Here is a 15,550-nt window from a genome sequence, read left to right on the forward strand (position 1 = left end):
TATATTCTTAGCCCGAAAGGACAACTGATATGAGGCGAGTACAAATAGGACTAGTATTTTTTTTTTTTGTGAATACTTTATCACAGGGATTATAATGTTATCCGAACCAATGACTGGCCATGCAATCACGGGTCCATTCAGTCTGACAAATCCAACACCAATGGAAGCCGCACGCCGCTTTGGTGCACACCATATGCATGCAGCCACCAGATCTTTCCGTTGGAGTGCGACACTTGGGGCACGGCTTCGTGGTGAGTTGAATGGCCAATGAACTAGGGTCAGCGTTGACCCACCGGGCTCGAACGGCGTTTTCGCCCACGGCCATTAAACTTTGGGCTGCATCTGCTGTACCGTACATCCGACCGGGCTCGAACGGCGTTTTCGCCCACGGCCATTAAACTTTGGGCTGCATTTGAACACTCGGTCTCAGTTTGAGCCTCGCACTCGCCTATATGATAGCCCTGTAAGCAGTCACGACAGAAGGCAAATCCGCAGCCATTTTCGCACACCACCCGACGACAAGGCTCGTCCATGATGATGCCCATGCCGCAATCGGGCCGTGGGCATAAGACACCACCGGATTGGAGCACAAACTCTTCGGTGCCAAAGCGTTGATAGCGCTCGTAATCGTGGTCCCCTATCAGTTTGAAATGACGCGTTTCGCGCACCAAAGAGTCCGCACAGCCTACCGGACAAGGTAGAGTATAGCCGTGGTCAGGATGGAGCTGAAACTGCCGTTCATTCAATCGGGTGCGGCAATAATTCTGGAAGCATTCGACGCAACTGACGTGCTTCTCTGGACACTCAAATACCACTACGGGCTGGCCCACGTCCAAACACGCCAAGCAAGGCACATCGTACAAGTTGGAGCGGATCAAGTACAATGGCGGCGTGTCCTCGGAAGCCGGATGGGAGGCGCACTTGAAATAGAACCGGGCCCAACTCAATGTGCCCCGGGTTGGGCAAGCGGCCAAATTGCAAGTGCCTTGAATCCGATCCGGGACCAAGACATCGGACCAACCCGTGGGTTCTCCGGCTAAAACGATGCCGCCATCTTGACAGGACGCGCATCGTACGCGCAACTTGCCGGGTTGGAGTGCATGGCAAGGGGCGTCACAATACACATAGAAATGAGCTAATCGCCGGGCTTGAGCCTCGGGTGAACTGGCCGGCTGGGTGCGAGCCCCACCCGAGATCTCCAAATCCACCAAGGACTGATTCAGCGGCCGGTGCTGGGTCCCATCATCGGCCTGCTCGGGACAGTGGGTCAGGACCCGAATGGCGTGTAAGGTGGTGCCCGCCCCCAAATCACAATCGCCCACGCGGACCTCGGGTGCGAGACGACGACCAGCCAGGATCAAACGAATGGGCGTGGCCGCGGGTAGGCCGAGCTGAGCCAAAACGGCGGATTGGACTTGCCGCATATCCCAGGTGAGTTGGATGTGAACGGACAAATTTTGGCCTTGCTCCGTGCGGATGGTGACGGGCAGACCCGATGTGCGGGCGGTTGAGCCCCCACCCCACATGAGCCAATACAGCCAAGAGCCCCACCAATGCCACACGCGGAGAAGCCAGGCGGCCATTCATCCATGGGTCCGGCCACGGTGATCAGTGACCCATTCACCGGGTTCCAATCACCCCTGGTGCCTGCTTGTCATACAGTTCACGGTACCCGCTGCTGTGGGCAAGTGAGTCAAGGCGAGTCGAGCATGAGAGATCATAGGGGCGATGACAATGATTTGGAGTCGATTTCAAAGCATGGACGCTCCCTCCGGCCTTGGATTGAAGTTTGTTATGGATCTGGACGATCTGGACCCAACAGCTGATCAATAGCTTGGAGTCAGCTGATTCAGCTGAGTTGGTCCGGGCCGAGAAAATCAGCTGGCCAGGAGCTGAGGAGGGCTCCAGGCACTCAAGGCCTGATCCGGTTTGGTTGGCGACGAGGGGGCGTTGAGCGACGACATCGGGTCATGACGGGGCATATAGCTCGGGATTTTGAGGCCAGAGATATTTAGTCTGGGCCCGCTCTCGTAATCAGTGGAGGGTGGCCACTCCGAGGCCTGCCATTTTATCGCTCGATTGACCGGAGCTCAGATTGGCTCTTAAACACACCAATGGCTAGACGAATTCATTGGCATTGAGCCCAAGATTGTACCTAATCTACCTCTGGAGTCATCAAAATTGAAAATCCACGCGGGTCCCTCGTGTCTTTTACCCATCCATCAACCCTCGACCCTGCTCCACCACCCATCTACTAGGTCACGCCCCACTCGATGCCTCTCCATGTCATGCCTAGCCCATAGAGCTATCCATGTCAGTGGATCCTCCCCCTGACTCGCGTTTCCCGGGCCACCTTCTCGTCACCCTGAGCCGTGACAAGTGTTTCTGAAGTGGGGCTGATCGGGCCTGGGCCTCTTATGTCCTCCCCCTTCCATCAGCCAGGCAGGCAGCCAGCCAGCCAGGCGTCCACAGTGCTCCATGGTCCTCTATAGTGGTATAACGGGGGGGTGGGGGGGACGGACAACACACGCAGTGGATCACATGATCTGTCTTTGCTAGGAGTGACAAGGGGGCATCTCTCAGTTCTCAGTGGAGAAAATCGAATTAGGAGCGGAAGAACCGACCTGGTGAATCCCGACGACTTCCGACCCACCCCTTGAGGAACCTCCGAGCGTTGTCAGTAGCCGTGCCGGATTGATCCGCCAGTCATCATGGCCGGGAAACTCAAAAAGATTGCCGATGAGGATCGCGAGGGCATGTTTGGCTACGTCCACGCTGTGTCCGGACCTGTGGTCACGGCCGAGAAGATGTCCGGCTCGGCTATGTACGAGTTGGTCCGTGTGGGCTATTACGAGCTCGTGGGCGAGATTATTCGTCTGGAGGGCGATTTCGCCACCATTCAGGTTGGTTGAATGAAAACACTACCTTCATTGTCCAGGATTGGGCGGGCCACGGGAGATTGTATTACCGGGGTTCGGAATAATGATCGATGAAAAAGACGAAAATGGTTGATTTGAATGGGTTGCTTTTCCTATGCCATAATCGAAAATCAGTCAAATTCTTAACCAGGGGTGGCTTGAACATGGCTCAATTTTAGTTGTTATCAAGCTCAATTTTGGTGTTCATGAGTGGACACGCTTTATATTGGAGGGCTTAGAGCAATAATTGGCTTATGTCCAGAATGGTTGTTGATGATTGTGCCCTATTACCGATCATTTCTTATGATAGCCTGTCAAAACACTTGGTGTGGCTGGCGAACTACGTATATTTGATGAAAACATTCTATGGGATGTGAACTGTCACTTTGTCAACATGTCACGATGCATCAGGGCGGCAAATCCATACCATTGCCGGTGCCAACTTGAATGATACCTTAAATTTAGAGATTACTAACAGAAAAGGATCGTCATGGGTTTTCTTCTGTTTGTTGGTTTGTTACCAAGTAACAGCTCTCTCGCTCGGCCTGCCATCTGTTTTTGGGTGTCCCAATTGAGCAGTATTCCCGCTTCGTTGTCACAGCCCAGATTATTACCCCAACCTCGGGAATGACCGCAGGTTCGCCCATTTAAGCTGTTAAAGTAGCAACTCATGCTGCAATCTAATACCACAGAGAAGCTTGGACTTGGCTGGCCTGAGATTGAACCAGGACTCGCTAATTGGAAAGCGGATGCTCTACCAATACGGTACCCCAGCTAGCCTCGTGATCATCATGGATTCAATGTCAGGATTATAAAAGCAAATCGATCTTTTCTATAAATCAGCTCATGAGCTCTCTCTCTCTCTCTGGAAAAAGCCTTTATGTCAAATGTTGACATTTTACAAAAAATATATATTTTTCTAGCCAATGAGTACGAAATTGAATGTTCTCCCGTTAAAAATCCCAAAAAAATAAGATTAAAATAAAAAGTATTACTCCGAGCCCTGTTGATAGCCTACCTAAATATCATGCCATAACATGTGTGTGGGGTTGATTATGGTTTAATGGAATGATTTTGGTCAGGTGTACGAGGAGACGTCGGGCGTGACGGTGGGCGATCCCGTGTTGCGTACGGGTAAGCCCTTATCCGTGCAATTGGGACCCGGGATTATGAATGCCATTTTCGATGGTATCCAACGCCCTTTGAAGGACATCAACGAGATGACCGAGTCGATCTACATTCCCAAAGGTATCAACACCAACGCGCTTAGCATCACGCAAGAGTGGGACTTTCAGCCCCAGAACATCAAAATGGGCGCCCACATCACCGGTGGCGATATCTACGGCCTGGTCCAAGAGAACACGCTCATCAAGCACAAGATGTTGCTCCCGCCCAAGGCCAAGGGCACCGTGACCTACATCGCCCCACCCGGCCACTACACCGTGCGCGACAAGGTGTTGGAAACTGAGTTCGACGGTCAAAAAACAGAGTACACGCTCATGCAAGTCTGGCCCGTGCGTCAGCCCCGACCCGTGACCGAGAAGCTCCCGGCCAATCATCCGTTGCTCACGGGCCAACGCGTGTTGGATGGACTTTTCCCGGCCGTCCAAGGCGGCACCACCGCCATCCCCGGCGCCTTTGGCTGCGGCAAGACCGTGATCTCGCAGTCTTTGAGTAAGTACTCCAATTCGGATGTGATTATCTACGTGGGTTGCGGCGAGCGCGGCAATGAGATGTCCGAAGTGTTGCGGGATTTCCCCGAGCTCACCGTCGAGATCGATGGCAAGACTGAATCCATCATGAAGCGGACCTCGTTGGTGGCCAACACTTCCAACATGCCCGTGGCGGCGCGTGAAGCTTCCATCTACACTGGGATCACACTCTCCGAGTACTTCCGGGACATGGGCTACAACGTGTCTATGATGGCGGATTCGACCTCTCGCTGGGCCGAGGCATTACGTGAGATCTCAGGTCGTTTGGCCGAGATGCCGGCTGATTCAGGCTATCCGGCCTACTTGGGCGCTCGACTGGCCTCCTTCTACGAGCGCGCCGGTCGAGTCAAGTGCTTGGGCAATCCGGAACGCGAGGGCTCGGTCAGCATTGTCGGCGCCGTCTCGCCCCCTGGGGGTGACTTCTCGGATCCCGTCACTTCCGCCACTCTGGGTATCGTGCAAGTGTTCTGGGGATTGGACAAGAAACTGGCTCAGCGCAAGCATTTCCCTTCGGTCAATTGGCTGATCTCGTATTCCAAGTACACTCGAGCTTTGGATGATTACTATGAGAAGAACTTTCCCGACTTTGTGGCTCTCAGAACCAAGGTGAATGAGATCCTTCAAGAGGAGGAGGACTTGTCAGAGATCGTGCAATTAGTCGGTAAGTTTATTTTGATGCATCTACTGGCGGGGATCTATTGGTCAATCGAATACTCCATTTCAGGCAAGGCTTCCCTGGCTGAAACCGACAAGATCACGCTTGAAGTGGCCAAGCTCTTGAAAGACGACTTTTTGCAACAGAACGGGTATTCACCCTACGATCGTTACTGCCCATTCTACAAGACCGTGGGCATGCTGCGCAATATCGTAGGCTTCTACGACCTGGCTCGGCATTCGGTCGAGAGCACGGCTCAATCCGAGCACAAGATCACGTGGAATGTGATTCGTGAAGCTTTGGGCAATGTCTTGTACCAGCTCTCATCCATGAAGTTTAAAGACCCGTTCAAGGAAGGCGAGGCCAAGATTCGCGCCGATTACGACGAGCTCTACGAGAGCATGCAAACGGCCTTCCGTAATCTGGAAGATTAGAAGTAACACACTTCCCCTTTCGCTTAACTTTCTTTTCACCCCCAGCGGGTTGGAAAAAGGGTAATTGAACGACGGAAATATTGATTCGCCATCAAGATCTTCAGGAACCCATGTTATTTGACTTTATGATTCCCGAATGCAACAAACTCTTTCAAGGTTTCCCCGCTCGTGTGCGTGGAAGTCGGTTCGATTGATGTATTTATTAACATTATGATCTTTTTTTTTACCATTAGTTTTTTATTCTTTCGTGTTGATCTTTTCTCATAAAATAAACAATGGAAAAGAGTACTTGGGCCCTTACTCGCTGGGTGGAGTGAAATGTACATCGATGTCGGTTTAAAAGCACTTTTTCTCGTATCACGTGGTGGGATGGGTGCAGCTCCTTTAATGCGCCTTGATCTCCTTGGGCGTTTGCTTCAGTTGCAAGAGAATGCTCCGCAGTCTGGACGTGTCCTTGTGATTGCGACTAGTCTTCTGATTAAAGTCGCAGAGCTTATGAACGCGCTCCCATTCCGTGCCCGGGGTAATTTCGTTCATCTCGGCCACAAAATTCTGCTCCGTAGCCCGATTCTCATTCTTGGTCTGGTTGAGAGTATCCTCGTACTTGGAATACCTATAACACAATGAGTCGTCAGAAATGCAACCCCATGGGTATTCGGGACATGTTTGGGTATAAACACGAGTGAGTACCCTGGGCAAACCCGAATGTCAGCGGCAACTTTCCATTTCATTGGGAAATGGGGCGATGGGAGTTTTTCAACCTATAGCACGGTCATGACAATACCCTCACTTTTTAACTGTATCAATTCTTTCTGTTGGCTGATATCTGGAGGAGCATAACGAGCCCCAACAGAGACCGAGGCTAGGGGCCTTGGGTTGGCTCAGGTTCAGAACCCGTCCCTTCCACCTACAATCCAACTCACTTGGGAATATAAGCGTTTGACAGGTTTTACTAGAGCGGACGTGACTCAGAACTGGCATAACTGATGACAGGGGAAAAACGCCCCCTTTATATGGCTAATTGGACGGGGCGCGTCAGGGCTGGCAGGGAATCCCCAATCCATCCCAAATTAATGGATCAGGGTGCGGTGGGTCCTGGCTTACCAATCACTTAATTCCTTCTGGGCCTTTTCCTTGAGATCTTTCAAGGCCTGGTCTTCGGCCTGGTCTTTGTCCTCGAGGCGTTGGCGTTGCTCCTCCCGCCACAGCCGCATGGTTTCCGGCTCCACATTGGGCCGGACGGGGGTAAAAGTGGGCGAGTGCGAGGTGGGCGGGCTGGGCCCACCCATCACACCCCCGTCCACGTGCAAATTGTCCAGGCCTTCGCTCAAGGGATCATCGACCACCTCGGCCGAGTGAGCCTCATCGCCGTTCAACTCGATGGGCGGCGTGGCGGGCGTGACGACCTCCTCCGGCGTGGCCTGCTCGACCAAAACGGCATCGTCCTCGAAAGCCGAGCCCGACTCCGGCTCCTGGTCGTCCATGGGCGGTGGGCTACCTCCGAGGCCAGGGTCATTGTCCAACAAATCCATTGTGAGAGCAACGATGTCCGATGGATCAATCAATGTAGCAAGTAGCAAGTCCCAACTCTGAAGCCTGACAAGATTTCGGGCATCGGCTGGACCACTGGCAATAATCTGGCATACAGCGGGATAGAGCCCTCGGTTAGGTAGTTAGTTGCGTGGGGTGCGTGCCTGACTGCCTCTATTTTTTAAAGTTCACTTCACGTTGGAGGCCTGATTATGCCCAGCGTGACCCAAATGGGAGTCAACTTAGTAGAAAAACATAGTCAGAGGGGCAATTTCCGCTCAAGCATGCCCATGGTAGTGGTATCAGGGCATTGTCGAGCGTTGAACGAGGTTGATTCATGCTATGATTTGCCCATGGGATGGATCACGAGCCAAGGGGGATGGTCGTGGCTATGAGAGGCCGGTATGTCATTGGCAGGTAAGTTGGCAACTTGGCCAGATTCTTATTCGGTCCAGGCCAGGTAAACTCCCCCTGGTGCATCTAGCAAGGGGGAGGTCGTTCTCGGCCGGCACAAGTGCATGCTGCTCAGCGGCGAGACAAGCCAGGGCCCAGCTCGGCCATTGGCTAACTACTCGCTGGAGGTGGATCAGGGATCCCTGACCGGAGGATGGGAACGGTCGGCCAGTGGCACATCGGCTAGGGCCCAAAGATTGGCCATGATGAGCCCAGATTCTAAGGGTTTTGAGTATGAATCGGATTCGATGATCTCACAAATCAAACATTTATGGCAGACTACGCCCAAAAATGGAAATTACCCAGCCATAAAAAATGGCACACCAAAAGTGTAAAGTGGCTTAAACTAGGGGCATGTCCAGTGATTGAAATTCAAGGAAAAATGTGGTCCGGGCATATTGGCGAGGGAGAACTAAGACAAACATCAACTCACACCATCTGCCCATTGAATTTTCAATAATCGAGTGCTTTTGAGAGAGATGTGTTACAAAACCCAACAAAAATGAACATATTTGGTGTAATTCGGTGAACGCACTATCAAATTGGCTCAATACCACAATGATATTTCCTTAGACAAGCACGTAAAATGAAATAAATGTCAAAATCCAATGCATGCACAGTAGGGTTTGGCTGGGCATGTTGTCTTTGATTTTACTCCATGGAATAAAGTCAGTTGTTCATGAACGCATTTGCTTGAAAAGCCTTTTCCTAAAATGCCATCTAACACGTCTTGAAGTGGAATTACTTAGAAATACCAATAAAATGTTTTTGATGAGGCAATAATTTGCTTTAGATACAATCCGTCAATAGTTTTTTGAGAATAATTGTTTCAGGGAAATTTTGACCAAATTTCAAGTAACTAAGTGAACTTGTTATGAGACTATGATTCTCACTCTGGGAATGGCCATCGAATTCAAATTAGCTTCCAGGTACATTTTGTTCTCCAAATTAATTTGCAAGCTTCCTTATAATGGGGCACCCCCGCATGGTTTCGTGAATGCATATTTTGAGATGCGATTTTTACCCAGTTGTACCTGCTGCGAGTATCAGATAGTTTCGTGAACGCACATTTTGAAATGCGACTGGGTAAAATTTAGTATTCAAAATTTGCGTTCACGAAACCACGTGGAGGTACCCTATTGAATGATATTCCTTAGCAGATACGACCTTCTTTATTTGACCATTTCGGATACTTTTGCTTCAGACCAAAGTTTTTGGAGTCCAAAATTCAATTTGAAATCTAGTAGTGGATTGGGCTTTGGTATAAGGCTAGTCAAGTAAACGCGTTCATGGACAACTGACGTTATTCCATGGAGTAAAATCAAAGACAACATGCCCAGTCAAACCGCATTGTGCATGCATTGGATTTTGACATTTCTTCCATTTTACATGCTTGTCTAGGCAATTAGTATTGTGGTATTGAGCCAATTTGATAGTGCATTCACTGATGAACACCACACATGCTCATTTAGTAGGGTTTTGTAACACAACTTGCTCAAAATCACTTGATTATTGAAAATTCAATGGGCAAATGGTGCGAGTTAGCTGTAATGTTTGTCTTAGTTCTCTCTCCATAAAATGCCCAAAATCAGGGTGCCGGATTACATTTTTCCTTGAATTTCCTTTACTTGACATCCCCTATTACTTTGTGCACCTTAAATAAAGCCTCACTTTTATGTAAACTTCCTAGCAAGTAAATTCTACTTGAAAACCACCCATCCATTTTCCTCTAATGCCTGATGTTTGTTTTGTCAAATGGATGGATTAAAACAAAAATATCAATTGTCCCTCCCACATATTCAAATAAGTCAATATTCATGTACATATACTTTTATTGTCTATTTCATACGTTTCTTTTGCTATTTGTCAGTTTCAAGTTGTTTCTGGCTTTCTTTCTATAATTATTTATGAGAAAGTTTTGCCAGTTATTTCATTGCTTTGAAAGACTTTCAAATTGATTTTAAGTAATTTGATGTTCATAGTTATTTCATTTATCCTATTGATTTTTTAAACAAACCTGGAAATATTTGTAATTTGCGAAAAAAATAGGCTTCTGCGGTTATTTAAGACAACAGTCAGCAGCACGTTCACATCCTTGTCTTGTAAGTCAACAATTAATGGTTCCACAGGCTCTAGCCGTTCTAGCTCGGGGAACTTTAAAATCGAACTGATCCAGGCTACGTGCTATGCTCTCTTTCGCGTCTACTAGGGTTGCGATGAAATAGTAAGGGGTAACCATAGAGGTCTTCTATGTGGTAACGCTCTTTATCATATTCAAAACAAACACTCGCGCTCCCTACCGTGGGAAAGCAACAAAACTGGCCTCGTCATCCACATACTAGCCTTGGATCACGACCCATTCTCGATCGATTCTTGTCCTCGGACCATTGAAGTGACAAGACCGCCTCTGACAACCACTGACATGACGGTGGAACCCATTGCCACGGATGAGATCAAGAGCGTGTACACTTATCTGGCTAGTGTAAGTGACTCTCACGTTACTACATATTCATTCTTACATTCTTACCGTATCATTGTGAACGTTTTCGTTCTGGATCGTTTTCAGTTGGATTGGGAGGAGCCCTGGTTGTTTTACTTGATCGGGTTCCATTTGTTCGTGGGTCTAGTGGCCTTCTTCACACGGCGAATAGCCATTGTGCAAGCCACCATTTTCTGCGCATTATGTACGTAATCATAAGTTTACAATGAAATGGTTCATATTTTTCCGATTGACTACTTCACTTGCTAATACTTTGATTACCATTTCAGTACTAACTGTTTATCAAGCCGAAGATATTAACGCGTATTGCGCTCAAAACCATAAGTAAGTCTCGATCCAAAATCAGTGGAGGCATGAGAGCATCATGCCACATGGTGTCTAATTCGGGTGTGTCTTTATTTTTCTGCGATTACAGACTCTTCACGGCCCATCAGTATTTCGACAGCCATGGTCTCTTCATCTCGATCGTGATGTCCATGCCATTCTTGGGGATCGCTGCCTCCATCGTGGCCAATTGGTTTTACGTGAGCACCCAGTTGATGCGGGATTTGAGGGTACAAAAGGACAGGGTCAGGGAGCGGCAAACGTCCAAAAAGGATCAGTGAGGCGATGTCCTTTTTTGAATCTAGTCATCAGCCTTGCAGCTTGAACTCCGATGGCTCGTTGATGATGCTTATTTTATGGAAGACTTGACTCCATGATCTCGGTTCTTGTGTGAATACAAGGTGGACTTATTTTTATACACTTTCTGACACACATCGCAAGTGACGGGTTGATACTCCAAGGAAGCGCGTCGAGAATAACCCGCCGTGGATTGCGACGTGGATCGGTCTGGTAGGCCGGTCGAGGCAGTGGGCGCACCGTTGCCCGCGGGCTCGGAAAAGTCCCGCAAATTGGCGTTGCGTGCCACTAGAGAGGAAGGGGTAAAGAATTGAACTCTGGCATTTTAATGCTCCATGGATCTGGACTACAACGCGAAGTTGTCGGTTACATACACGATGGACAGTCGGGTTTATTGAGATGCTGAGTTAGAAACACGCCCACACGCACAAACAACAAAAAGGCAGACAGAGCAAGAGACAAGACAGACGAACGGCAACAACGGCAGTGACATTTGATGAGTGTTAATGCGGGGAAATGCCCCAAGAAAGCGGTTAGCATAACGCAAATGCAAGGCAAGCCCAGCTGCTCCAGTCCCACTGCAAGCCGTTTAGTCAGACGAGGAACACGCGTTTAGAGCAGGGCAAAACTGGTGGCTGCCGAGCGGCGACTACTGCGATGAGAATTGCGAGAATTCTCATTGGATAGAAACCCGCCGGAGCTGGATCCCCCAGCCAAATTACCTGAACCCAGGCTCTTCTCTAGTGTCTTCTTCTGGCAGAACCCGCAGATAAACGTAGCCTGACCCACACAGTAGCTATGATGTGGGCGGGTGCATACCCAACAATTGTAATACTCGATCTCCTCTTGCGCTTTGTCAGGTTCACGACCAAAGACAACGGTACACTCCGGGCAAAAACTCCCTTTCTTCCACGATCTAGTTCATGAGAGAAGATGTTGGATTAAGCAAACAAATCAGGTGAAGGGCTATCAAAGCAATCCAAATCAAAACAAACTCACCTATGACACGGCTTACACATGGCGTGCGAATACACTTTACTGCCGGTTAGAGCACTCGTTTTGAACTCGTACACCCAACGATGTTCACTCTGAAGCACGTTCGTTCCCGGGGGATCGCGTACATTGCAAGATGAGCAAACAGTGCACTTGCCGCATTGCCATCGACCACTTGGGATCGTGTCCAGCCCTACACAATAGGTGTGATACCTAATATAAAAATATCGGGTTAGATACAGAAATTAGAGAAATTAAGATTTTTCCGAATCATGGCTTACCCTCGATCACAAAGGTCACAGAAGAGCATTTTCTCCTCATCCGAATGGTCTTGACAAAGCGAACACACTTTGCATTCCGTGCACATCCATTTATATTTGGTCACATATTCTAACAATTCCAAGGTCAAACCGGCGCATGTGGGATGGCAACTTTGGGAGCACTTTGAGCAATGGAGAAGCTTTTCTGGTTGGCCAATCTTGTTCCGAACACGATCACCAGTACAAATCTTGCACGTGGCTCCAGGTACCTCGGCATCTAAAGTTAAAAGTATATTCAACACGGTGAGGGAATCATTAAGGTTATCGTTGTCGTGAAGAGATTCTTTACCAATAGGTTTGTCTGGCTTTTCATCGTCTGCCGATGGTTTGTCTTTCTCTTTCTCGTCGACCTCCTTGTCCTTATCCACATTAGGTTTCTCACCCTCATCCTCCGAAGACGAATCCGAAGACGAACTGCTATCGGAATCCGAATCATCGGAACTCGATGAGGAATCGCAATCACTGGAACCCACCGCGGAGTCTTTGCCATCAGATCCAATATCCGATAAGCGCATTTGCGCCGGGGGTGGACCATGCAAAGTGGTGTTCAAAGGCAAATATGATAACTGGGCGGGGGTCAATGTCTTGTAGTAATCCACAAACTGTCCTGGAATCAAGGCCACGGGGTAGTTCCCCAATTTTGGAGTAGGTAGTACTTTCATCCGGCCACGATTGTTCATCGGTCTTTGGATGATGAAGGTCTGCATGTCGAAATAAGCGCGTCGCTTTTCCCGCTTCTCTTGGTTGAGCTGTTTGTTCCAATCTGAAGCGGATTGGACGGCTTTCTCGACGAAATCTGCAAACTTGTGCTTTTCTATGGTCACGGTACTGTAATTGGCTGAAAGAAGGAGAGAGTTATCAAAATTACATTTGAAAATGTCTACAGGCCTTTCACGCTCAACGGACATAAAACTCACTTTGTCGATTCATTCGGTCTTTCCTTTCGGACTTGACGGTCATGTACACATCGTACTTATCGTAGAAGTCCTGAGACATGATGTCCAGCACCTGAGTGGCGGGGATGGCCGTGAGGCCCAAATCGGCTTGAGTTTCGTTGACGATTTTCATCTCGACGAGGAAATCTCGCTCCTCGGCCTCCACATTGCGTCGTAGACAATGCGGGTACTTGCGCTTGAAGGATTTGATAGCCAGATATTCCGTGACTTGCTCTTGCAAGAAGTAGTATTCCGAGATCTTTCCACCCGGTGGCCAACAATACTCGAAGAGAGTTTCCGCACTCACTTGTTTGATCTGTTTGAGCTGGGACAACTCCAGATTGCCCATGGCCCATCGGGGTAACTTACTTCCCCCCGCGGACTGCATGGAACTCTCGTCGAGGATGGATTCCTCGCCCGCACCTCCGGCTGACATGTGCGAGTTCTCGTCCAAGAAGCTGGCTCGGAGGTTCTGCATACGTTTCTCATACTCCTCGCGTTGTTTCTTTTCTTCCTCTTTCTTCTTCTTCCGGAACTCGCGCAAAGCCGCATTCCGTTCCAACCGTTGTTGGGCTTTCTCTCGCTTCTGTTGCTTGAACTCCTCATACTTTTGCTTGCGAATGCGCTCACGCTCGGCCAGCTCCTCTTCGGACAATACTTTGGCACGGCGACCGCGTTGTCGTTTCTTACCCGTACCCGAGCTTTCCACATCTTCGCCACGATCCCGTCGAGCCTTAAGCCGCTTTTGTTTGCGTTCTTCGATCTTCTGCAGACGTTTCTCCTCCTTGATTCGGGCTTTGACCTCAGGCGGCATGGGCTTCCGACCCCGTCGCTTGACCACGGGTTGTCCGTTCTCGTCGAGTTCTACCTTTTTGGGGTTGGTACGACGCCGCGTCTTCTTGGGCTCGTCGACGGGCGTTTCACCGGCCTCTTCCCTCGCCTTGGCTCGTCGCGCCATTTCCGCCCTCGAAGGCCGGCCTCGCTTCTTCCGCGGTTTGGGCTCGGGATCTGCTTCATCCTCTTTTTGAGGATCTGGCGTGGAACTAGCCGGACTTTGACCGCCGGAGTTGGTGGCGGAATCTGTGGTGAGTTCGACTACGGCTTTCAGCGCTGGATTGAGGATACGTCGATCTTTCCAGACATCTTCCGGGGCGCCGCTTTCATTGCCCTCCTCTTCTTCCTCGTCGTCGTCTTCCTCCTCCTCCTCTTCATCATCTTCCCCGCCCATGAGGCTATCGTCGAAATCCGTGCCCAGCGTGACATCACCCACATTCATGGTGGTCATGCTCATGCTTTCATCGTCCATATCCTCGAGTAAGGAATCTTCCTCATCTTCCACCGCATCCTCATCCTCTTCGTCGTCCTCGTCCTCATCGCCCGGGTCATCCTCGTCGTCCTCTTCGGGAAACTCGTCCTCATCTTCCTCGTCCTCTTCGGGTTCATCCTCATGGGCCCCCGGGATGGTGGAAAGCCCACCCAGGGACATAGCGGTTCGGCTCTCCAAATTGGCGTTCAAGGAGGATTGTCGATGAGGGATCTGGCCCAAGGGCGCCAGGTCGCCCTCCATAATCAAGGTACTCTCGGCCAAGGGGAGCGTATCCATCATGGCGTTGGAGTCCTCTTCCAGAAGAGCTGAGGGGTTGTTGGAGGACGAAGCCATGGCAGCGGATTGTTACAATCAATCACTGCGACCGACTGGAGTCACACCCACCAATACTGGGTCCGGAGAATGCCGCCGATTGTGATTGTTGTTCTCCACTTCTGATGTGCTGTTCTTGGCTTTTCTTTTTCTGGCTGGCCGCCCCGTTTCCTTGATTTAGCAGCGGCGTTCCTCTGCTCCATCCACTTAGCCGAGAGGAGCAGAGCCACCAAGGACCAAGCACGGCCGGACCGACCCCAAGCCAACATCAAAATAACAAACACAGACACAGGGTGACTATAACTTTTTTATTCTTAGTTACCTTTCGTGCAAGATCAGCGTGACAAAGTCCAGCCCTTCAGTGGCTTCAGTGGCTTCAGTGGTTCGAAAATCAGAGGACAGGTCAGGATCAAATAGCCACTGGCCAGACGACCATCAGAGGCTCATAAGATCTTTCAAGGCAGTAGCAGATCCAACGTTCTCATCAACGGATATTTTAGCTGAGTGAAAGAGGTTTATTAGGTGGGGATTGACCGACCTCTGCTCATGAACCTACTCTGGAAAAGAAATCGGAGCCTTGGCCTCTTTTCGTCCATGCTATCGAGTATCGTCCATGCCAGGTGCCGAGACTTACGGATTGTGCGAGGCGTTATAATGCGCTTTTATTGCATCCTTTTTTTGGTGTATATCAAAACTAGACAAAATGAGTGATTATTTACTGATAGAGGCCAAATCACAAAGGCAGAGTGAGACTATGTGATGTATACTCCCATGTATCTTCACTTGTAGCAATTTAATATTGACGAGCCAATATACTAAAAGATGCGAGGACTTAGAATG

At 49.6% G+C, this 15,550-nt stretch overlaps 5 protein-coding genes across 5 annotated transcripts; 2 read left to right on the forward strand and 3 right to left on the reverse strand.

Annotated features, from left to right (window-relative positions):
- Window positions 1–4: 4 nt before the first annotated feature.
- LOC131883033 (E3 ubiquitin-protein ligase parkin-like) lies at window positions 5–1,827 on the reverse strand. Its single transcript, XM_059230366.1, has 2 exons — window positions 419–1,827; window positions 5–345 (listed from the first exon to the last, which is right to left on the reverse strand). Exons 1-2 carry the CDS (start codon window positions 1,581–1,583, stop codon window positions 98–100), a joined length of 1,413 nt encoding a protein of 470 aa, XP_059086349.1. The 5' UTR covers window positions 1,584–1,827; the 3' UTR covers window positions 5–97.
- Window positions 1,828–2,663: 836 nt separating this feature from the next.
- LOC131883022 (V-type proton ATPase catalytic subunit A) lies at window positions 2,664–6,005 on the forward strand (the record flags this gene model as incomplete). Its single annotated transcript, XM_059230351.1, is given in 3 exon segments — window positions 2,664–2,903; window positions 4,001–5,291; window positions 5,355–6,005. Coding segments are annotated over 3 exon segments (1,848 nt in total). The 3' UTR covers window positions 5,720–6,005.
- LOC131883026 (clathrin light chain-like) lies at window positions 5,936–7,420 on the reverse strand. The gene is made up of 2 exons (XM_059230357.1): window positions 6,824–7,420; window positions 5,936–6,332 (listed from the first exon to the last, which is right to left on the reverse strand). The coding sequence occupies exons 1-2, from the start codon at window positions 7,249–7,251 to the stop codon at window positions 6,104–6,106; spliced, it is 657 nt and encodes a 218-aa protein (XP_059086340.1). The 5' UTR covers window positions 7,252–7,420; the 3' UTR covers window positions 5,936–6,103.
- Window positions 7,421–9,885: 2,465 nt separating this feature from the next.
- LOC131883030 (transmembrane protein 18-like) lies at window positions 9,886–10,942 on the forward strand. Its single transcript, XM_059230364.1, has 4 exons — window positions 9,886–10,184; window positions 10,269–10,386; window positions 10,472–10,526; window positions 10,618–10,942. The coding sequence occupies exons 1-4, from the start codon at window positions 10,125–10,127 to the stop codon at window positions 10,805–10,807; spliced, it is 423 nt and encodes a 140-aa protein (XP_059086347.1). The 5' UTR covers window positions 9,886–10,124; the 3' UTR covers window positions 10,808–10,942.
- On the reverse strand, window positions 10,580–14,875 carry LOC131883018 (uncharacterized). Its single transcript, XM_059230344.1, has 6 exons — window positions 13,054–14,875; window positions 12,426–12,974; window positions 12,098–12,353; window positions 11,823–12,029; window positions 11,546–11,739; window positions 10,580–11,111 (listed from the first exon to the last, which is right to left on the reverse strand). Exons 1-6 carry the CDS (start codon window positions 14,729–14,731, stop codon window positions 10,876–10,878), a joined length of 3,120 nt encoding a protein of 1,039 aa, XP_059086327.1. The 5' UTR covers window positions 14,732–14,875; the 3' UTR covers window positions 10,580–10,875.
- Window positions 14,876–15,550: the final 675 nt, after the last annotated feature.

This window comes from Tigriopus californicus, chromosome 7 (assembly GCF_007210705.1).
Source record: "Tigriopus californicus strain San Diego chromosome 7, Tcal_SD_v2.1, whole genome shotgun sequence".
NCBI lineage: Eukaryota > Metazoa > Arthropoda > Copepoda > Harpacticoida > Harpacticidae > Tigriopus > Tigriopus californicus.

Bases quoted from the DNA above. Each gene is read 5' to 3' on its own strand.
- LOC131883030 (XM_059230364.1), top strand. From the start codon at position 10,125: ATGACGGTGGAACCCATTGCCACGGATGAGATCAAGAGCGTGTACACT. The intron at 10,185-10,268 runs GTAAGTGACTCT...GATCGTTTTCAG, and splicing joins TGTACACTTATCTGGCTAGT to TTGGATTGGGAGGAGCCCTG. The intron at 10,527-10,617 runs GTAAGTCTCGAT...CTGCGATTACAG, and splicing joins TATTGCGCTCAAAACCATAA to ACTCTTCACGGCCCATCAGT.
- LOC131883033 (XM_059230366.1), bottom strand. From the start codon at position 1,583: ATGGCCGCCTGGCTTCTCCGCGTGTGGCATTGGTGGGGCTCTTGGCTG. The intron at 346-418 runs GTTCAAATGCAG...TGTACGGTACAG, and splicing joins GGCTCAAACTGAGACCGAGT to CAGATGCAGCCCAAAGTTTA.
- LOC131883018 (XM_059230344.1), bottom strand. From the start codon at position 14,731: ATGGCTTCGTCCTCCAACAACCCCTCAGCTCTTCTGGAAGAGGACTCC. The intron at 12,975-13,053 runs GTGAGTTTTATG...TCCTTCTTTCAG, and splicing joins AGACCGAATGAATCGACAAA to CCAATTACAGTACCGTGACC. The intron at 11,112-11,545 runs GTAATTTGGCTG...CTTCCTCTCTAG, and splicing joins AGAGAAGAGCCTGGGTTCAG to TGGCACGCAACGCCAATTTG.
- LOC131883026 (XM_059230357.1), bottom strand. From the start codon at position 7,251: ATGGATTTGTTGGACAATGACCCTGGCCTCGGAGGTAGCCCACCGCCC. The intron at 6,333-6,823 runs GTAAGCCAGGAC...ATTGTGTTATAG, and splicing joins CAGAAGGAATTAAGTGATTG to GTATTCCAAGTACGAGGATA.